This window comes from Haliotis cracherodii, unplaced genomic scaffold (genome assembly GCF_022045235.1).
Source record: "Haliotis cracherodii isolate W230 unplaced genomic scaffold, xgHalCrac1.p SCAF_8, whole genome shotgun sequence".
Taxonomy (NCBI): Eukaryota; Metazoa; Mollusca; class Gastropoda; order Lepetellida; family Haliotidae; genus Haliotis; species Haliotis cracherodii.
In genome coordinates this window covers 45,160,933-45,182,225 of record NW_027266341.1, presented here as the reverse complement: position 1 = coordinate 45,182,225, position 21,293 = coordinate 45,160,933, and the positions used below count along the sequence as shown (strand labels likewise).

General features: G+C 44.3%; 2 protein-coding genes across 3 annotated transcripts in view; one reads left to right on the top strand and one right to left on the bottom strand.

The window, feature by feature from the left end:
* Positions 1-7,790: 7,790 nt before the first annotated feature.
* On the bottom strand, positions 7,791-8,690 carry LOC139451005 (uncharacterized). The gene has a single exon (XM_071232824.1). The coding sequence runs from the start codon at positions 8,688-8,690 to the stop codon at positions 7,791-7,793; it is 900 nt and encodes a 299-aa protein (XP_071088925.1).
* Positions 8,691-18,343: 9,653 nt separating this feature from the next.
* The window catches only part of LOC139450095 (beta-1,3-galactosyltransferase 1-like), a 58,951-nt gene continuing 56,001 nt past the window's right edge, over positions 18,344-21,293 (top strand). For both annotated transcript variants that reach the window (XM_071231733.1, XM_071231735.1), the window contains exon 1: positions 18,344-18,557. In XM_071231733.1, coding sequence (XP_071087834.1) covers positions 18,513-18,557 — 45 coding nt within the window. In that variant the 5' untranslated portion in view covers positions 18,344-18,512. The remainder of the gene's footprint in view (positions 18,558-21,293) is intronic.

Sequence of the window (21,293 nt, the reverse complement as noted above, 5' to 3'; positions counted from 1 at the left end):
CATCTTCCAGGGTACTAAGCCTCACATCTTCCAGGGCACAAAGCCACACATCTTCCAGGGCACTTAGCCACACATCTTCCAGGGCACTAAGCCACACATCTTCCAGGGCACAAATCCACACATCTTCCAGGGCACTAGTCCATACATCTTTCATGGCACTAAGCCACACATCTTCCAGGGCACTAAGCCACATATCTTCCAGGGCACTAGTCCATACATCTTTCATGGCACTAAGCCACACATCTTCCAGGGCACTAAGCCACACATCTTCCTAGGCACTAAGCCACACATCTTCCAGGGCACTAATCCACACATCTTCCAGGGCACTAAGCCACACATCTTCCAGGGCACTAGTCCATACATCTTCCAGGGCACAAATCCACACATCTTCCAGGGCACTAGTCCATACATCTTTCATGGCACTAAGCCACACATCTTCCAGGGCACTAAGCCACACATCTTCCTAGGCACTAAGCCACACATCTTCCAGGGCACTAATCCACACATCTTCCAGGGCACTAATCCACACATCTTCCAGGGCACTAGTCCATACATCTTCCAGGGCACAAATCCACACATCTTCCAGGGCACTAGTCCATACATCTTTCATGGCACTAAGCCACACATCTTCCAGGGCACTAAGCCACATATCTTCCAGGGCACTAGTCCATACATCTTTCATGGCACTAAGCCACACATCTTCCAGGGCACTAAGCCACACATCTTCCAGGGCACTAAGCCACACATCTTCCAGGGCACTAGGCCACACATCTCTCAGGGTACTAAGCCACACATCTTCCAGGGCACAAAGCCACACATCTTCCAGGGAACTTAGCCACACATCTTCCAGGGCACTAAGCCACACATCTTCCATGTTCTGCACTGGAACAAGTGGAAGGGAAACATCTCGTAGCACAAACAGATCGACATGCTGATCTCTGAAGACCCAACTTACATGCACTATACGCCAGATGCACTGTGTCAAAGCCTGTAAAGGCCAGTACAAGCGTTACTTGCACGGTAGTCATCTCAATCGCCTTGGTTCTCAAGTTAGTGAAGAATCTGGTGTAGATTGTTTGTTTCTGGTCTGTTAATAGGGCATATACTAAGGGGATCATCTGTACTTCCACGAAGGCGTGTATGGTGTATATCTGGGTGAAGAGGGTGAGTGCGTTAGGTTTAACAACATTTAACTTTAATGTGGGAGGAAAGCCCGAAGTGATGCTGGTCTCAGACATTTTACCACTTTCGTGAAACCCATGATCACGAGTATGGTGATGACAAACCTGGAAACATAATTTAGGCGCATCGGGATTTGAACCCTCAAGCATAGTTGACTTGCGTACCCAAGGGACGCAACTCTGCACAGCGAATTGCGGCATCTTACACGACTACATCAGCAGTGCTCCATGTGGGTGGAGACATGGGCCCATGACAAATGTCCCATGTCAGAAGGTGGTCTGGGCTAGAAGTCGGGGGTCGGATGCAGCAGAGAAGACCCGGGAGTGTTTTGGGGAGCATGTCTTCCGTGTAAGGCCAGGTTCACACAGTGCCGATTATGAAAAAGTCGGATAACTATCCTCAATGATCTGGAATGTCCTATCATTTTCTGAACGATGTCGTATACGTTCATAGCAGAGTCCTACGGATCGGAAAAGGTCCAGAGAGGTCGCCCAAGCACTCCCGACAGTATGGTGTGTCCCGTCACATTCGCTAAACTTAGCCGATTTTGTCTAGTCGGATTACAATCGTGACTATGTCGTGACAGATTGTGCTGTATCGGATCAAAATCGTAATAATGGCCTGTGTTGATTGGACGGTGTCCTGTGGATCGGGACGCTGTCGTGATGAACGGGCATGAATTGTTCATTGGCGTTTCTTCCCGACTGAGTCCAGATTGCGTCCAGATCTTGCCGAATGCGAACCGTCTTTGGCGGTTCACTGTCCGGTCTCTGTCTGATCTCTGTCGGATCGCATTCATGGAGAATCTGGACGATCGTTTTTTTACCATCCGGAAGATACCAATCGTATCAGATTCGGATTGAGAACGGGAGAATCGGGACGAATTCGACTGGTAACGGCTGAATCGGGACGCTTCCTGAACAATATCTGATTGTTTGTGAATTTCCCTTATTTATTTGCTGCCTTATATATGTGTTGAAAATGTTTTTGTGACTATTTTCAAACATTAGGGATCTAAGCAGTAACAGATATTTCTAATGTATTTCTAATGTAACTGTACATATCTTGTTGTATATCTTTAATGATACCGTTGAATAGCTCATGTTCAGCGTTATATTTTGATACTAACATCTTCCGCATGGGTGTAGAAGTGTTGAACTTAATTTGTTATTCGTGTTTTTTCCATGTTAAGAAACACACTTTTGGCTAAACGCCCAGACTGTCGGTATCTGGTCAAGGAGTTGTTTTATCTACTCTCAATTTATTACTGTAATACAGTTGCTTAGCTACGCCGCTGGTGTGTTTACTCAATTGTCAATATAAATTGGATATTTTTTATCCTTCACATTGTCCTTCATATTGTCGCCTATTCACGCAATCCGTAATAAACCTGGGCACCTATTACCTCGTTTTTATTATTACTTTATTCTTGTTAAATGACACCCCTGGTCATGGGAGCACAGCTCTGTGTCAATACGGAATTACATTTTTACGATTTAAGACATGAAATATTTGTTGGCGTGAGAAATATTATCTCAAAACTATAAGAAGATAACGTGTAATTACGTCTCGACTGCACTGTTCTGGACAGACCTGGCAGAGAGCTGGACGTACTCGCACATCAGGGCAAGTCATCTCAGAACCCACACAAACTGACATGGAAGACACACCCTACTTCACTGTGTCGCAGGACACACGTGGGCACTGACCCACATCTAGGACTGTATGTATGTACATGTGGGTAACTGACGCCAAATCTACGACTGTATCTATGTACATGTGGAAAACTGACGCCACATCTAGGACTGTATCTATGTACATGTGCATAACTGACCCCACGTCTAGGACTGTATGTATCTACATGTGTGTAACTGACGCCACATCTAGGACTTTATGTATGTACATGTGGACAACTGACGGCACATCTACGACTGCATCTATCTACATGTGTGTAACTGACGCCACATCTAGGACTGTATCTATCTACATGTGTGTAACTGACGCTACATCTGAGATTGTACCTATGTACATGTGTGTAACTGACGCCACATCCAGGACTGTATCTATCTACATGTGGACAACTGACGCTACATCTAGGACTGTATCTAAGTACATGTGGAAAATTGACCCCCCATCTAGGACTGTATCTATGTACATGTGTGTAACTGACGCCACATCTGAGATTGTATCTAAGTACATGTGGACAACTGACACCATATCTCGGATTATATCTATGTACATGTGTGTAACTGACGCCACATCTAGGACTGTATCTATGTACATGTGGACAACTGACGCAGCATCTAGGACTGTATCTATGTACATGTGGACAACTGACCCCACGTCTAGGACTGCATCTATGTACATGTGGACAACTGACGCCACATCTACGACTGTATCTATCTACATGTGTGTAACTGACGCCACATCCAGGACTGTATCTATGTACATGTGGACAACTGACCCCGCGTCTAGGACTGTATCATATGTACATGTGGACAACTGACGCCACATCTAGGACTGTATCTATGTACATGTGTGTAACTGACCCCACATCTAGGACTGTATCTATGTACATGTGGACAACTGACGCCACATCTAGGACTGTATCTATCTACATGTGTGTAACTGACGCCACATCAAGGACTGTACATCTAGGACTGTATCTATCTACATGTGTGTAACTGACGCCACATCAAGGACTGTATCTATGTACATGTGCATAACTGACCCCACATCTAGGACTGTATCTATGTACATGTGCATAACTGACCCCACATCTAGGACTGTATCTATCTACATGTGTGTAACTGACGCCACTTCAAGGACTGTATATATGTACATGTGTGTAACTGACGCCACATCTACGACTGCATCTATCTACATGTGTGTAACTGACGCCACATCTAGGACTGTATCTATGTACATGTGCATAACTGACCCTACATCTAGGACCCTATCTATCTACATGTGTGTAACTGACGCCACATCTAGGACTGTATCTATCTACATGTGGACAACTGACGCTACATCTGAGATTGTATCTATGTACATGTGTGTAACTGACGCCACATCCAGGACTGTATCTATCTACATGTGGACAACTGACGTTACATCTAGGACTGTATCTATGTACATGTGGAAAATTGACCCCCCATCTAGGACTGTATCTAACTACATGTGCATAACTGACGCCACATCCAGGACTGTATCTATGTACATGTGTGTAACTGACGCCACATCTGAGATTGTATCTAAGTACATGTGGACAACTGACGCCATATCTCGGATTGTATCTATGTACATGTGTGTAACTGACGCCACATCCAGGACTGTATCTATCTACATGTGTGTAACTGACCCCACATCTAGGACTGTATCTAAGTACATGTGGACAACTGACGCCATATCTCGGATTGTATCTATGTACATGTGTGTAACTGACGCCACATCTAGGACTGTATCTATCTACATGTGTGTAACTGACGCCACATCTAGGACTGTATCTATCTACATATCTGTAACTGACGCCACATCTAGGACTGTATCTATGTACATGTGGACAACTGACGCCGCATCAAGGACTGTATCTATGTACATGTGTGTAACTGACGCCACATCTAGGACTGTATCTATGTAAATGTGGAAAACTGACGCCACATCTAGGACTGTATCTATCTACATGTGTGTAACTGACGCCACATCTAGGACTGTATCTATGTACACGTGCATAACTGACCCCACATCTAGGACTGTATGTATCTACATGTGTGTAACTGACGCCACATCTAGGACTGTATCTATCTACATGTGTGTAACTGACGCTACATCTGAGATTGTACCTATGTACATGTGTGTAACTGACGCCACATCCAGGACTGTATCTATCTACATGTGGACAACTGACGCTACATCTAGGACTGTATCTATGTACATGTGGAAAATTGACCCCCCATCTAGGACTGTATCACATACATGTGCATAACTGACGCCACATCCAGGACTGTATGTATCTACATGTGTGTAACTGACGCCACATCTAGGACTGTATCTAACTACATGTGCATAACTAACGCCACATCTAGGACTGTATCTATGTACATGTGGACAACTGACACCATATATCGGATTATATCTATGTACATGTGTGTAACTGACGCCACATCTAGGACTGTATCTATGTACATGTGTGTAACTGACCCCACATCTAGGACTGTATGTAAGTACATGAGGACAACTGACGCCACATCTAGGACTGTATCTATCTACATGTGCATAACTGACCCTACATCTAGGACCCTATCTATCTACATGTGTGTAACTGACGCCACATCAAGGACTGTTCATCTAGGACTGTATCTATCTACATGTGTGTAACTGACGCCACATCTAGGACCGTATCTATGTACATGTGCATAACTGACCCCACATCTAGGATTGTATCTATCTACACGTGTGTAACTGACACCACATCTAGGACTGTATCTATGTACATGTGGACAACTGACGCCACATCTAGGACTGTATCTATCTACATGTGTGTAACTGACGCCACATCTAGGACTGTATCTAACTACATGTGTGTAACTGACCCCACATCTAGGACTGTATCTAAGTACATGAGGACAACTGACGCCACATCTAAGACTGTATCTATGTACATGTGGACAACTGACCCCGCGTCTAGGACTGTATCATATGTACATATGGACAACTGACGCCACATCTAGGACTGTATCTATCTACATGTGTGTAACTGACGCCACATCTAGGACTGTATATATGTACATGTGGACAACTGACGCCACGTCTAGGACTGTATCTATGTACATATGGGTAACTGACGCTACATCTAGGACTGTATACATGTACATGTGGACAACTGACGCCACATCCAGGACTGTATCTATGTACATGTGGACAACTGACGCCACATCTAGGACTGTATACATGTACATGTGGACAACTGACGCCACATCCAGGACTGTATATATGTACATGTGGACAACTGACGCCACGTCTAGGACTGTATCTATGTACATATGGGTAACCGACGCTACATCTAGGACTGTATACATGTACATGTGGACAACTGACGCCACATCTGGGACTGTATGTATGTACATGTGGACAACTGACGCCACATCTAGGACTGTATGTATGTACATGTGGATAACTGACGCCACATCTAGGACTGTATGTATGTACATGTGGACAACTGACGCCACATCTAGGACTGTATCTTTGTACATTTGGGCAGCCGACCCAACATCTAGTTTCTTTTGTCCGTGAGTATTTATATTCTATTGGAAGATGTCTTTCTGTGATTGTGGTAGTGTGCTTAAAAAAGCACAAAAATGTGTTAAACAAAGATTATGATTCCATCAGATTGGAAAACGATTTGATCGATTGCCAGAATTATGAACTGTTAGGATCCACATGGTGGTATTGTCTGTCGTCATCTAAATGTTACACAATGCGCACCATTTTAGATTCACTCTGAATTGATCCAAGTCTTACCATATAGACTGTCCATTATATACCAGAGTGTTTGCAAATGTTTAGTTTGAATTTAAAATTTAAAATGACTCTTTGACGAGGACCAGATTAAACTGCACCCAGGAGTCTGGCAAAATTTGCCTGTTCTACGCATACGCATATTGGTGTGTTGACACTGCACAGATCCTTGCCCCCGCGACCAACTTCCCGCACCCGCCCGCCGCCACGTGGTTTTGGCTGAGAGGTTCAGTCGTCTGCTCACTAACAAAGAGCACGTGGGGGTAAACATTGTGATCTGTTCCGTTCCACTGGTCCGCATCTTGACCTATTAGGAACAATATGGTTCCCCTATGGGCCACTTGTGTTGTAGACCTCATGTGTTGTAGGCCTCATGTGTTGTAGGCCTCATGTGTTGTAGGCCTCGTGTGTTGTAGGCCTCATGTGTTGTAGGCCTCATGTGTTGTAGGCCTCTTGTGTTGTAGGCCTCATGTGTTGTAGGCCTCATGTGTTGTAGGCCTCTTGTGTTGTAGGCCTCTTGTGTTGTAGGCCTCATGTGTTGTAGGCCTCTTGTGTTGTAGGCCTCATGTGTTGTAGGCCTCTTGTGTTGTAGGCCTCATGTGTTGTAGGCCTCATGTGTTGTAGGCCTCATGTGTTGTAGGCCTCTTGTGTTGTAGGCCTCATTTGTTGTAGGCCTCTTGTGTTGTAGGCCTCTTGTGTTGTAGGCCTCTTGTGTTGTAGGCCTCATGTGTTGTAGGCCTCGTGTGTTGTAGGCCTCATGTGCTGTAGGCCTCGTGTGTTGTAGGCCTCATGTGTTTTAGGCCTCTTGTGTTGTAGGCTTCTTGTGTTGTAGGCCTCGTGTGTTGTAGGCCTCGTGTGTTGTAGGCCTCTTGTGTTGTAGGCTTCTTGTGTTGTAGGCCTCATGTGTTGTATGCCTCATGTGTTGTAGGCCTCTTGTGTTGTAGGCCTCATGTGTTGTAGGCCTCTTGTGTTGTAGGCCTCGTGTGTTGTAGGCCTCATGTGTTGTAGGCCTCTTGTGTTGTAGGCTTCTTGTGTTGTAGGCCTCTTGTGTTATAGGCCTCATGTGTTGAAGGCCACTTGTGATGTAGGCCTCATGTGTTGTAGGCCTCTTGCGTTGTAGGCCTCTTGCGTTGAAGGCCACTTGCAATGTAGGCCTCTTGCGTTGTAGGCTTCTTGCGTTGTAGGCCACTTGTGTTGAAGTCCTCTTGTGCTGTAGGCCTCTTGTGTTGAAGGCCACTTGTGATGTAGGCCTCTTGTGTTGTAAGCCACTTGTAATGTAGGCCACTTGTGTTGAAGGCCACTTGTGTTGTAGGCCTCGTGTGTTGTAGGCCACTTGCGTTGTAGGCAACTTGCGTTGTAGGCAATTTGTGTTGAAGGCCACTTGTGATGTAGGCCTCTTGTGTTGTATGCCTCTTGTGTTGTAGGCCTTTTGCGTTGAAGGCATCTTCTGTTGTAGGCCTCATGTGTTGTAGGCCACTTGTGTTGAAGGTATCTTGTGTTGAAGGCCTCTTGTGTTGTAGGCCACTTGTGTTGTAGGCCACTTGTGTTGAAGGCCTCTTGTGTTGTACGCCTCTTGTGTTGTAGGCCTCATGTGTTGTAGGCCACTTGTGTTGTAGGCCTCTTGTGTTGTAGGCCTTTTGTGTTGTAGGCCACTTGTGTTGTAGGCCACTTGTGTTGAAGGCCACTTGTGATATAGGCCTTTTGCGTTGAAGGCATCTTCTGTTGTAGGCCTCTTGTGTTGTAGGCCACTTGTGTTGAAGGCCTCTTGTGTTGTAGGCCACTTGTGTTGTAGGCCTCTTGTGTTGTAGGCCACTTGTGTTGAAGGCCTCTTGTGTTGTAGGCCTCTTGTGTTGTAGGCCTCTTGTGTTGTAGGCCACTTGTGTTGTAGGCCTCATGTGTTGTAGGCCACTTGTGTTGAAGGCCTCTTGTGTTGTAGGCCACTTGTGTTGTAGGCCTCTTGTGTTGTAGACCACTTGTGTTGTAGGCCTCATGTGTTGTAGGTCACTTGTGATGTAGGCCTCTTTTGTTTTTAGGCCTCTTGTTGTTGAAAGCCACTTGTGTCGTAGGCCACTTTTGTTGTAGGCCTCTTGTGTTGTAGGCCTCTTGTATGATAAATGTAAGCAGGGTTTCTTATGATGTCCATGATGAATATTCGCAGTTAAGGAAAGTGTTCTGTGCACATTGTTTTCGTTACATATTAAACAAATAGCGACATGTTTCTTTAAATCTCCTTAAAAGATATGTTAAATACACATATTGATATGAAACATCCTGTATGATTTCCGAACACGCCCTTTTCTTTGGAACCCATGGATATGTGTCTGGAACGTTGGGTCATCTAAAACAACTCGACACAGTTAATCCTACTTGCTCTGTTGAAGGGATCTCACCCATATCACAATAGTCCTGTAGCCTGCTAGACAGAATGGGTATGTTACATTGTCACAACATATGGATAACACAAATTATGAAAGTTATCTGGGCCGTTGAACGATGCTCAACTGAGGAAACTATTGATATAATACATTTAACACAATGTTGTGGACAGAGCCAAAGTGTAATGTACGGGCTCAAAGTCTCACACCATTCAGCTCAAGCTGAATTAAGTTTTAAAACCACATTTCAGATTAAAAAGGTATTTATTCTATGTAATACAAATACATGAATGCGGTGTCAGGATCAATATTGTTCCGATTTGTGAAATTATTAACAATTTAACATAATTACGATAACTAAAAATCAAAGGACAGAAATTGCATATATTATTGCAGCACAAATTTCCCCTTTACGATGAAATCATTTTACATAGCTGAATAGTTTACCTATTTATGCTTTTTTTAATTAAGTTTTAGAAATGAATCCCCTTTCCCAAACATAGTTAGAATATATTACTATAACACCCTTCATTAAAGGGATTTTGAAATTGTTGCACTTTTTTACTGAATTTATTTGTTAAGATTTGAACAAATATGACCTGTCAACGTATTTACCAGATACATGTACTGTCGAGGTTGACAGTGTTCCAATAGCATTGTAGCCATGTGATGTCCCGCTTCACCTGACCCCGGGAACTGTTATGGAGTTGTTAACTGCTGATTTGTCAGTCAAAATGACAATTTGAACAAAACAAATAGAATGAAGTCCCTCAGTGTAATGACGCCAGAAAACAATAGGTAACGCATGCTGTCGGCGGCAGACAAGGAATCCGGCTTACAAAAAAGTTCAGCTTTATATCTTCAAATTAATGTGTTGGGAATGATATTTGGTAATAAATAGAATAACCGACATGGTACTCGTGATTACTGAAAATGTGTCAGTCGCCAGTTATTTATTTAACATTCATTTCACCGGTGCCATGTATTCCTTAATCAATCGAACATCGTTGGTTCCTATGAAAATAGGCCATCACGTACACCTTCAGACGTTTGCATCTGAAAACAAGGTGTTTGTGTTGTTTGTGATCTACATCAACTGGTCAACAAGCAACCAAGCAACTTATTAGAACATGGGGTTAACATATATTCATAGCTACTATTGTTGTCGCAAGTGTGTTGAGTTTATAAACTGAAGTATCCTGACTTAGATGAGTGGGCGATACAATCTTGATATGTTCACCATTCACACTAGAGAAGTCGTGAATGTTGAATAGCATCGGATCTTTTCATTGAATGTGTAATACTAATTTATTTTCCCGTATATTTGGACAACTGACGCTACATCTAGGACTGTATCTATGAACTGAATCTCCAATGACTCCAGACAATCAAGTAATTGACATCATGAGCATCGACTTTTAATATGATTACGATGACATGTATCGACCAAGTCAGCGAGCGTGACCATTCGATCCCGTTTATCGCCTCTTCCGACAAGCATGGGATGCTGGAGACCTATTCTAACCCGATGTTGCAGGCTCAACGCCCTTAACAATCTCTCTAGAGTGTTTTTATCCTATGCTCAGGTCGTTCCCCTCTACTAGGCCCAAACCACGCACTCAAGGCTCAGATCACTCCCCGCTGGGCTCAAATCAATCCCCTACATTTTTACCGTATTCTTCTTCTCCTTCTGTTTTGGTAAACCGTTCTAACGGTTTCAGATGTTTATGTGATCGTCTTCTTACCTGAAAAGTTAATAGGTGATTGTTTAAATGTCGACATACATCATTATTTGTTGACTGTATGTAGGTGTGCGCAAACAGATCTATATACAGTATCGCCGAAGACTGGGGTTAGATTCGCGACATGGCTACAATGTGTGAAGCCCATTTCTGGTGTCCCCCGCCGTGATATTGCTGGAAGATTGCTAAAAGCGGCGTAAAACCATACTCACTCACTCGTCATAATAATCATAACAAGGTTATGTCAAACATCGAAGCATGAAAATAATACGATACGTCTGTTCAACTGTGTGTACTAATATTAAATATATATACGTTATACTTCTCCTGGTCCTTCTGCTTGACCGTATATTGTTTGAGATTTCATCATACTAAAGTACTGTCGGAAATGCTAGAAGTCATAGGACTATAAAAAAATGTAGCGGGTCTTACCCTGCCCTCCACCTATAGCCTTGTCCTGGGCCCTACTGTGAAGATGTAGCGGGTCTTACCCTGCCCTCCACCTATAACCTTGTCCTGAGCTCTACTGTGAAGATGCAGCGGGTCTAACCCTGCCCTCCACCTATAACCTTGTCCCGAGCTCTACCGTGAAGATGTAGCGGGTCTTACCCTGCCCTCCACCTATAACCTTGTCCTGGGCCCTACTGTGAAAATGTAGCGGGTCTTACCCTGCCCTCCACCTATTAACTTGTCCCGAGATTTAACGTGAAGATGCAGCGGGTCTTACCCTGCCCTCTACCTATAACCTTGTCCCGAGCTCTACCGTGAAGATGTAGCGGGTCTTACCCTGCTCTCCACCTATAACCTTGTCCCGAGCTCTACCGTGAAGATGTAGCGGGTCTTACCCTGCCCTCCACCTATAGCCTTGTCCCGAGCTCTACCGTGAAGATGTAGCGGGTCTTACCCTGCCCTCCACCTATAACCTTGTCCCGAGCTCTACCGTGAAGATGTAGCGGGTCTAACCCTGCCCTCCACCCATAACCTTGTCCTGAGCTATACTGTGAAGATGTAGCGGGTCTTACCCTGCCCTCCACCTATAACCTTGTCCCGAGCTCTACCGTGAAGATGTAGCGGGTCTTACCCTGCCCTCCACCTATAACCTTGTCCCGAGCTCTACCGTGAAGATGTAGCGGGTCTTACCCTACCCTCCACCTATAGCCTTGTCCCGAGCTCTACTGTGAAGATGTAGCGGGTCTTACCCTGCCCTCCACCCATAACCTTGTCCTGAGCCCTCCAGTGAAGATGTAGCGGGTCTTACCCTGCCCTCCACCTATAACCTTGTCCTGAGCCCTCCAGTGAAGATGTAGCGGGTCTTACCCTGCCCTCCACCTATAACCTTGTCCTGGGCCCTACTGTGAAGATGTAACGGGTCTTACCCTGCTCTCCACCTATTAACTTGTCCCGAGATTTAACGTGAAGATGCAGCGGGTCTTACCCTGCCCTCCACCTATAGCCTTGTCCCGAGCTCTACCGTGAAGATGTAGCGGGTCTTACCATGCCCTCCACCTATAACCTTGTCCTGAGCCCTCCAGTGAAGATGTAGCGGGTCTTACCCTGCCCTCCACCTATAGCCTTGTCCTGGGCCCTCCAGTGAAGATGTAGCGGGTCTTACCCTGCCCTCCACCCATAACCTTGTCCTGAGCCCTCCAGTGAAGATGTAGCGGGTCTTACCCTGCCCTCCACCCATAACCTTGTCCTGAGCCCTCCAGTGAAGATGTAGCGGGTCTTACCCTGCCCTCCACCTATAGCCTTGTCCTGGGCCCTACTGTGAAGATGTAGCGGGTCTAACCCTGCTCTCCACCTATTAACTTGTCCCGAGATTTAACGTGAAGATGCAGCGGGTCTTACCCTGCCCTCCACCTATAGCCTTGTCCCGAGCTCTACCGTGAAGATGTAGCGGGTCTTACCATGCCCTCCACCTATAACCTTGTCCTGAGCCCTCCAGTGAAGATGTAGCGGGTCTTACCCTGCCCTCCACCTATTAACTTGTCCCGAGATTTAACGTGAAGATGCAGCGGGTCTTACCCTGCCCTCTACCTATAACCTTGTCCCGAGCTCTACCGTGAAGATGTAGCGGGTCTTACCCTGCTCTCCACCTATTAACTTGTCCCGAGATTTAACGTGAAGATGCAGCGGGTCTTACCCTGCCCTCCACCTATAGCCTTGTCCCGAGCTCTACCGTGAAGATGTAGCGGGTCTTACCCTGCCCTCCACCTATAACCTTGTCCTGAGCTCTACCGTGAAGATGTAGCGGGTCTAACCCTGCCCTCCACCCATAACCTTGTCCTGAGCTCTACTGTGAAGATGTAGCGGGTCTTACCCTGCCCTCCACCTATAACCTTGTCCCGAGCTCTACTGTGAAGATGTAGCGGGTCTTACCCTGCCCTCCACCTATAACCTTGTCCCGAGCTCTACCGTGAAGATGTAGCGGGTCTTACCCTGCCCTCCACCTATAACCTTGTCCCGAGCTCTACCGTGAAGATGTAGCGGGTCTTACCCTGCCCTCCACCTATAACCTTGTCCCGAGCCCTACCGTGAAGATGTAGCGGGTCTTACCCTGCCCTCCACCTATAGCCTTGTCCCGAGCTCTACTGTGAAGATGTAGCGGGTCTTACCCTGCCCTCCACCTATAGCCTTGTCCTGGGCCCTACTGTGAAAATGTAGCGGGTCTTACCCTGCCCTCCACCTATAACCTTGTCCCGAGCTATACTGTGAAAATGTAGCGGGTCTTACCCTGCCCTCCACCTATTAACTTGTCCCGAGATTTAACGTGAAGATGTAGCGGGTCTTACCCTGCCCTCCACCTATAACCTTGTCCCGAGCTCTACCGTGAAGATGTAGCGGGTCTTACCCTGCCCTCCACCTATAACCTTGTCCTGAGCCCTACTGTGAAGATGTAGCGGGTCTTACCCTGCCCTCCACCTATAACCTTGTCCTGAGCTCTCCAGTGAAGATGTAGCGGGTCTTACCCTGCTCTCCACCTATAGCCTTGTCCTGAGCTCTCCAGTGAAGATGTAGCGGGTCTAACCCTGCCCTCCACCCATAACCCGGTCTAGAGACGTGTTAGATTCCTGCATAATAGTGGGGCGGTTAAGTCAGTATTTTAGTCAAAATTGTACAAAATTGGGTTCAAAGCACCAAACTTGGGACACTTATACATTGAACCATTCCGAACATTTCTGGATATGGATCCACCTCAGCAGCCCCACGTGGTGGTAGAAAATCCAAGATGGCCACCACAATTGTTAAAATCTCTTATGATGTCAATTCATATTCAATATAACATCATTATTTTGTCAATTTTAGTCATTTATATAAACTAATTGCAACAATGTTGTATATAATTCAAATCTAATATGCAGCGCCCACTGGTGACGAAGAAAATCCAAGATGGCCGCCAATATGACGTAATCCTCATAAAATGTCAAATGTTTGTCCACAATATCAGTTATCATTTGTTCATTGCAATCATTTCAATCAAATCTGGCTTTAAAACAATTCCAAATAATGCTTTACTGAATATATAAGCTTTTGGTACTAAAACTCATTCATTTGAAGCAAGATCTGTATTCCGTAAAGCAGATCTGGGGAATATATTAGACTGCATGAACTTGGTTATGATTCTGTAACTGAACTTGGAATGTGATAAAGATAAAGACCAACACTGTTTATTCAGAATCATTAAGGTTAACGAAACGAGCAACACTTATCCGCAGACGTGATTTAAGGTTGAAATAAACTTTCATCGGAACATTTCCTTCTGACTGCCTTTGAAAGCTCAAGTCAGTATGAAATTTGTAGGACCGGGTATAAAAAAAACCCAATCCTCAAGCATTCCAAACTCCAGTAAACTACGGTTATAACGAACTCAAAGGGACCACTAATTTTAGTTCGTTGTTACCATAGTTCGTTACAAACATATACACCATATATACAGCAACTGGCTCGGACCAAAAAAACCCATTTCGTTATATCCGCCAGTTCGTTATAAGCGTGTTTGTTATAAACGTAGTTTACTGTATCTCAGAACATCTTGTCTTCAAAGCGTGAAATCTCGGTGCACCAGCTCATCAACACAAAGACACCACTGAGTCCGAGAAATACAAGTCATAGTTTAATTGGTATTAAACAGGAAAACGTGATCTTGCTGACACATTTCACAATATGGGTTTGTGCATTTAGCATGAGTGTCTGCTGTATTTGATCAGATTTAGCACAGTTTGTGGGTTTTATGAAGACGAAGGTGTGGTATACCCACCCACATTCTCAAAAGATAACATCTATCATAATCCCTGCTCAACAACAGCAACTTATCCACTTCATGGTGCCAGCATTTCACTATTGCAGCAGCGTCCAACAGCTGAAGAGGAAGGAACATCACATGGTCTTTTGGCTGAAGAAAGCACACAAACAAGGAAAACCATTTCCAAACAGCCCACAGTAAATACCAATGTACCCCCATCCTGTTTTAGCAAGATGGGTAATTATGTGCCTCAATTAAAAGGACCTTTCACCCAGGATGTAGAAAGTGTTAACACAATGCCTGACCATGAGAAAAACTGGTCATATCACATGAAGGAGCATACTCTGTTGCTATGATACAGCATTCAATTAATATGGTAAAAAAGGGTATTGAAGATTTGAATCCTGGTCAGATGCATGCGCTTGCCTCCGATGAACTACTATACACAATTGCTAAAACAATCCAGTGGAACTGTCCTGAATTGAGTGAGTGAGTGAGTATGGTTTTACGCCGCTTTTAGCAATCTTCCAGCAATATCACGGCGGGGGACACCAGAAATGGGCTTCACACATTGTACCCATGTCGAGAATCGAACCCCAGTTTTTGGCGTGACGAGCGAACGCTTTAACCACTAGGCTACCCGACCGCCCCGAATTATATGATGAAGTTCCTTATCATGTTTGGTCGATTTGCATATAGAAACAGTTGCTTTCAGGATTCTCAGAAACTGTCCCCACGGAAGTAGGTGGAAAACTACAATCTGTGTTGCTGGAATTGCCTCACGCAGATTTGCTGATTCCTTCATCATGTGTACCCACTTTACCAACATAAGGCATATGTGCAATATAAGTAACAGAAGCGAACACAGAAGATCCTTTCAGAAACTGGTGTGCACTGAAGTAAGCTGCCCATCCCGTATCACTACTGGCCCCTTGTTCTTGAACAAGAACTTTGCATATTGTGCCTGGTGGGTGCAATTAAAAAAGCAGATTTCCCAAAGCATCACTTGTTATGTTAATGGCTTGCATTTCACAGATATGTCCCTCTTACGGTAGAGCACGAGCACCGCTGTACCACGAATATTATTCCGGTGGATTAGTGACACACAAGTCTAAACGGACATTCTCTTGTGTGGCACAAGGTCAGACACATGACTAATTCAATAGGCGTATGAAAGGATGTGGAGGTGCAGTTGAATTGAGTGATACAGCCGAGAGTTTTCTTCTAGAGGCCCACGGAATTCAAAGAAATTGTCACTATTTCCTGCCTTCACCGGTTCATATGCTTGGGATACGTGTCAAGTATTTCCTGAAGTCACCAATGCTTTCCCATCATCAGCAGATATCTCTGACAACACAATGCAGATTCTTGAGCGGTTTGTCGTTCTCACTGGTTTATTTGGTCAATGAAAGGCATAATCTCTGTTCATGAAGATCTGAGGCAATTGACATTTCAACCCAAAGAGGTAGCTCTAAGATAGCACCAATGCATGTATGGGGACAGGTGTTTGACAAACGTCCCACACTACAGAATCTTGTAGTCAGGGGTTTGGAGAGTACATGCAGTAATATATAGATACCCAAGTGGACAACACAGTGTCAAGCACAAAGAAGTATTATAAACTAAACTAAACTAAACCTGTAAGAAGTCTGGCAAACCTTTGTAAACTTTACACTGCCTTTCTTGAGTACAGTGCCATGTGATACTTTGAAGGAAAGTGTTCACTGTAAGTGAATTTTAGAACCGTAAACACATACATTGAACCGATATTCCTGGTTCTACTAAGTAGTAAGTAAGTTAACGTCATAGGTTCATGGCAATAATGTCAATAATACTTTAACATATATTCCTGTTTTTAAGATATGAAACCATTCCCAGATGAGTGATCTTGGGGTGATCTAATATTAACTAGGTAGAACATTTCTAAGTAGAGTATTTATATAATAATATGCCGAGAACAGGTCATAGACAATACATACTAATTGAAACACTGTCATTTAAAAATGTTTCATCATATCAAAACTTATCAACTTGTCCTAAGTCCCAAGATATCAAATGATATCTATATCTGCTGTAGAATTAGACAATTTCTGAAAACTAAAACATATCCACCAGGGGGCGCTGCATATGAGATTTGAGTTATATAAAGCATTGTTACAATTGATCCTGAAAAAGATACTGTGATACATTGAATGAATAGACCAGATAATTATGATATAATGAGTATAGACTAAAGTTATAAGAGATTTCAACCATGTCGACGGCCATCTTGGACTTTCATCACCATCTGGAGGTGCCGCATACAAGGTTTGAATAATATACAGGATTGTTGTGATTACTCCTAAATAAATTTATTTACAAGGCTAATTAATATATATTGGCCAGGTAACTATGATGTGTTGAGTATAGACTGATTAGAGATTTCAGCCATGCTGGCGGCCATTTTGGATTTTCTAACTCCAGGGGGTGCTGCAAGCTATATTTGAATTATATACAGCGCTGCTGCAATTCATCCCGCATGCATTACTATGGATATATGTATAAATGGATCAGATATGTATGATATATTGAGTATATATTGATATCATTAGAGAGTTCAGCCATGTTGGCGGCCATCTTGGTTTTTCTACCACCAGGGGGCCCTGCTGAGGTGGATCCATATCCGAAAATGTTCGGAATGGTTCAATGTATAAGTGTGCCAAGTTTGGTGCTTTTAACCCAAAGTGCACAATTTTAGCCTAAACCGCCCCACTATAAGTAGAATCTGGTTGTATTAGAATGATCAAATTTTCTGAGACGAGCTACGAAACGGGACAATAAGAATGTTCCCGAAATACGTGGCATGTTCGGATAGTGATCTGATGGCACAGTAATTTGTCTCCCCATTTGCCAATATGGTGCACTGGGTATCCCGGTTGTATCAGTGGAATTCATCTTCAGGCATTCAGGCGCGGCTCAGCAGAGACAGCCGCTACCTTACAACACATTCGGGCATGGCGTGCATATGTTGCCGATAGAAACGGAAATAACCGGCTCGAATATCGCGGCTCTCTGTCTGGCATTAACTCGCCCTCGTCACGTCCCATATATCTGTGAACATATATATTTCTTATCTGGGCAATTTCCAAGTGTTCTGGTCACTACAAACACTGGCCGAAGTTATCTGGTTTAGTCTGAGCGACCTGACATGCTCTCATTGAGCTAATGACTTCTCGATATATAATAGGTATGGCTCCTCCAACAGTTACCTCCCCTGCGCTGCTCGATGGGAGTAGCCCACAGACACACGGGCGGACTGGCGTGACTGTTTCACACTAGCAGACTCCGCCCTAGATTGTCACGTACGAACGTTGTTGAATTCGGTGGTATGAAAATAGAATTCTGGTTGCTATCAGCGCATAGGATGGGACTGTGGTAATTCAGCAGAGTCAATCGTGGTGTGTGTCACCTGGCATGCGTATGTTGGCTGGAAGCAGTGTACAATTAATACCTCAACAGGTAAGTCTTTAACGTTTCGAACGTATCTCATTCTGCCTTATTTGAAGGAAAACTTCTCGCATAGAGATTTGAAGTTTTAGATTTCCTTGATTTCAGTTTCCCAGTGAGTGTTACGGGTCATTGTGTAGATAACAAGGTTAATTACAGACGGGGCATTAATAATGTATCTCGTTCCGCCAATGTTGTTCCTTGATTAGGTTCAGGGTGGGTGTGGCATGTGATCATTGTCTCAAACATATCGTAATGCCAGTTACTGTTGAGGGTTTTAGTTTCCTTAAGTTGAATTGCTGGTATGTAGATGCAACAGTGGTTACGGTAACGTCACATTGACAGGCGCTATAACTGACACCATGTGTTCCATATTGCCACTATGTGCACCGCTACTTGAAGAAATCGAAGAAGAAAGGTAACAGAATGGATTAATTTATGACAAGATGAAGTAACGGAGGAAGCAACTCGACCCTGGTCAGTTCGTGCTTCCAGTCCTCCAGCAGTGTCTCCTGTAGGGGAACACATCCTGACCTACCAGTCAGTATCTCCAGGCCTGCCGGAACAGTGTACAACACAATACCTGGGTCTGTGAGTCTAACACACTTTCCCGTGGCTGGATGGAAGAGTAGGCTTATAAGCTAATGCCATCGTTTGATGTGTTCTTCAATTGTACTCTTGCGCCCGTAGAGCGTGTGATTTGTGATTTGTGATATGTGTGTGTGTGTGTGTGTGACAGCACAGGAAGATATAGGGATATACAGAAGATATACGTTATAATTCACCTCAGATATCTATTTCCGATGACATACTAACACACAGTCTCCACATGAGCACAGCGACTCCTGCTGTAATTCCCCATACATCTCTGAAGATCGTATTGTTACGTCAGCGAGTCTCCATGAACCCAAATTCCTGCCACTCCAGCTTCCCTCCCCCCTATCCCTAGCTAACCTGACCCCAGCATGAATGCACCCAGGGGAAGGGGGCACAGTCTATCACTTACATTAGCACTCAACATCTGGTATGCGTCTGTACTGACTGAACGATCGGCACCGTATCGAGGCATTCCGGAAAGTAGCATTGTTACGTCACGTGTTAGTCCGGTGACCAGTTTGTGTTACGGCTGCCACTGACCAGCAACAGTCCGTCATGGGGTATTGGGATGTCAGCTTGATTTGCGAAAGACGTGTCCACGATTTGAGATAGCAGAAGCCATAAATCTGCCTCCCTTCCTATCATGCACACGTCTACGTTTGTGTTTCCGTGTGGGATTCTTCCTGGTATTCACCTGAAAATGGTTCAAATAACTTTATTGGCAAGTATTGAAAGATTGGACGCCCTGGTGGTCAGGTTCAGTGACCCAATGGCGTGCATCGCTAACTTAATAATAATAACTAATAATAACTACTACTACTACTACTACTACTACTACTAAATAAAAAAAACCAGACCTCGTCTGCGACTTTGTTTATCAATATTATTAGTTACATGGTCCTGTCAAGTCCAAGGTTCACCTTGTCCTCGCTCGATGATTGAAACATGTCCTCACATCCAAGTATGGGTTGCAACACGGGGGCAGCTGGGAGAGAGCTTGAAACATGCGCCTACCTGTATCGATCTGTTGAATCTTGTGACGTCACATTAGGTTGAAATATATCTTCAATTTCCTAAGTGGTTGTCCACCATTTGGGTTTTCGCTTACAAGGTGAGAGGCGTTGTTATGCCCCTATCCCTTAACATGCATGCATGTAGAGAGTACTGCAGAAGTAACATAGCTTTGCTGGAGTATAGGATTAGACACGTTCTTTGAAGGATGATCGATAATTCCTCAGTTAAAAATCAACCTATTTCAGATCATTTATCATCTTTGAGGACACTAATGGGTTCGGTAGTCAATTCTAAAGGTAACATAGCTCATTGACAACTTCTGTCCTACATAATCACAGTTTCGCAGATGCAGCATATACCTCCACCCTAGTACAACATCACGTAGACAGATGCAGCATATACCTCCATCCTAGTACATGACGTAGACAGATGCAGCATATACCTCCACCCTAGTACAACATCACGTAGACAGATGCAGCATATACCTCCATCCTAGTACAACATCACGTAGACAGATGCAGCATATACCTCCATCCTAGTACAACATCACGTAGACAGATGCAGCATATACCTCCATGCTAGTACAACATCACGTAGAAAGATACAGCATATACCTCCATCCTAGTACAACATCACGTAGACAGATGCAGCATATACCTCCATCCTAGTACAACATCACGTAGACAGATGCAGCATATACCTCCATCCTAGTACAACATCACGTAGAAAGATACAGCATATACCTCCATCCTAGTACAACATCACGTAGACAGATGCAGCATATACCTCCATCCTAGTACAACATCACGTAGACAGATGCAGCATATACCTCCATCCTAGTACAACATCACGTAGACAGATACAGCATATACCTCCATCCTAGTACAGCATCACGTAGACAGATGCAGCATATACCTCCATCCTAGTACAACATCACGTAGACAGATGCAGCATATACCTCCATCCTAGTACAACATCACGTAGACAGATGCAGCATATACCTCCATCCTAGTACAACATCACGTAGACAGATGCAGCATATACCTCCATCCTAGTACAACATCACGTAGACAGATGCAGCATATACCTCCATCCTAGTACAACATCACATAGACTGATGCAGCACATACCTCCATC

Coding starts and splice junctions, on each gene's coding strand:
- LOC139451005 (XM_071232824.1), bottom strand. CDS start 8,690: ATGAGGCCTACAACACAAGTGGTCTACAACACAAGAGGCCTACAACAC.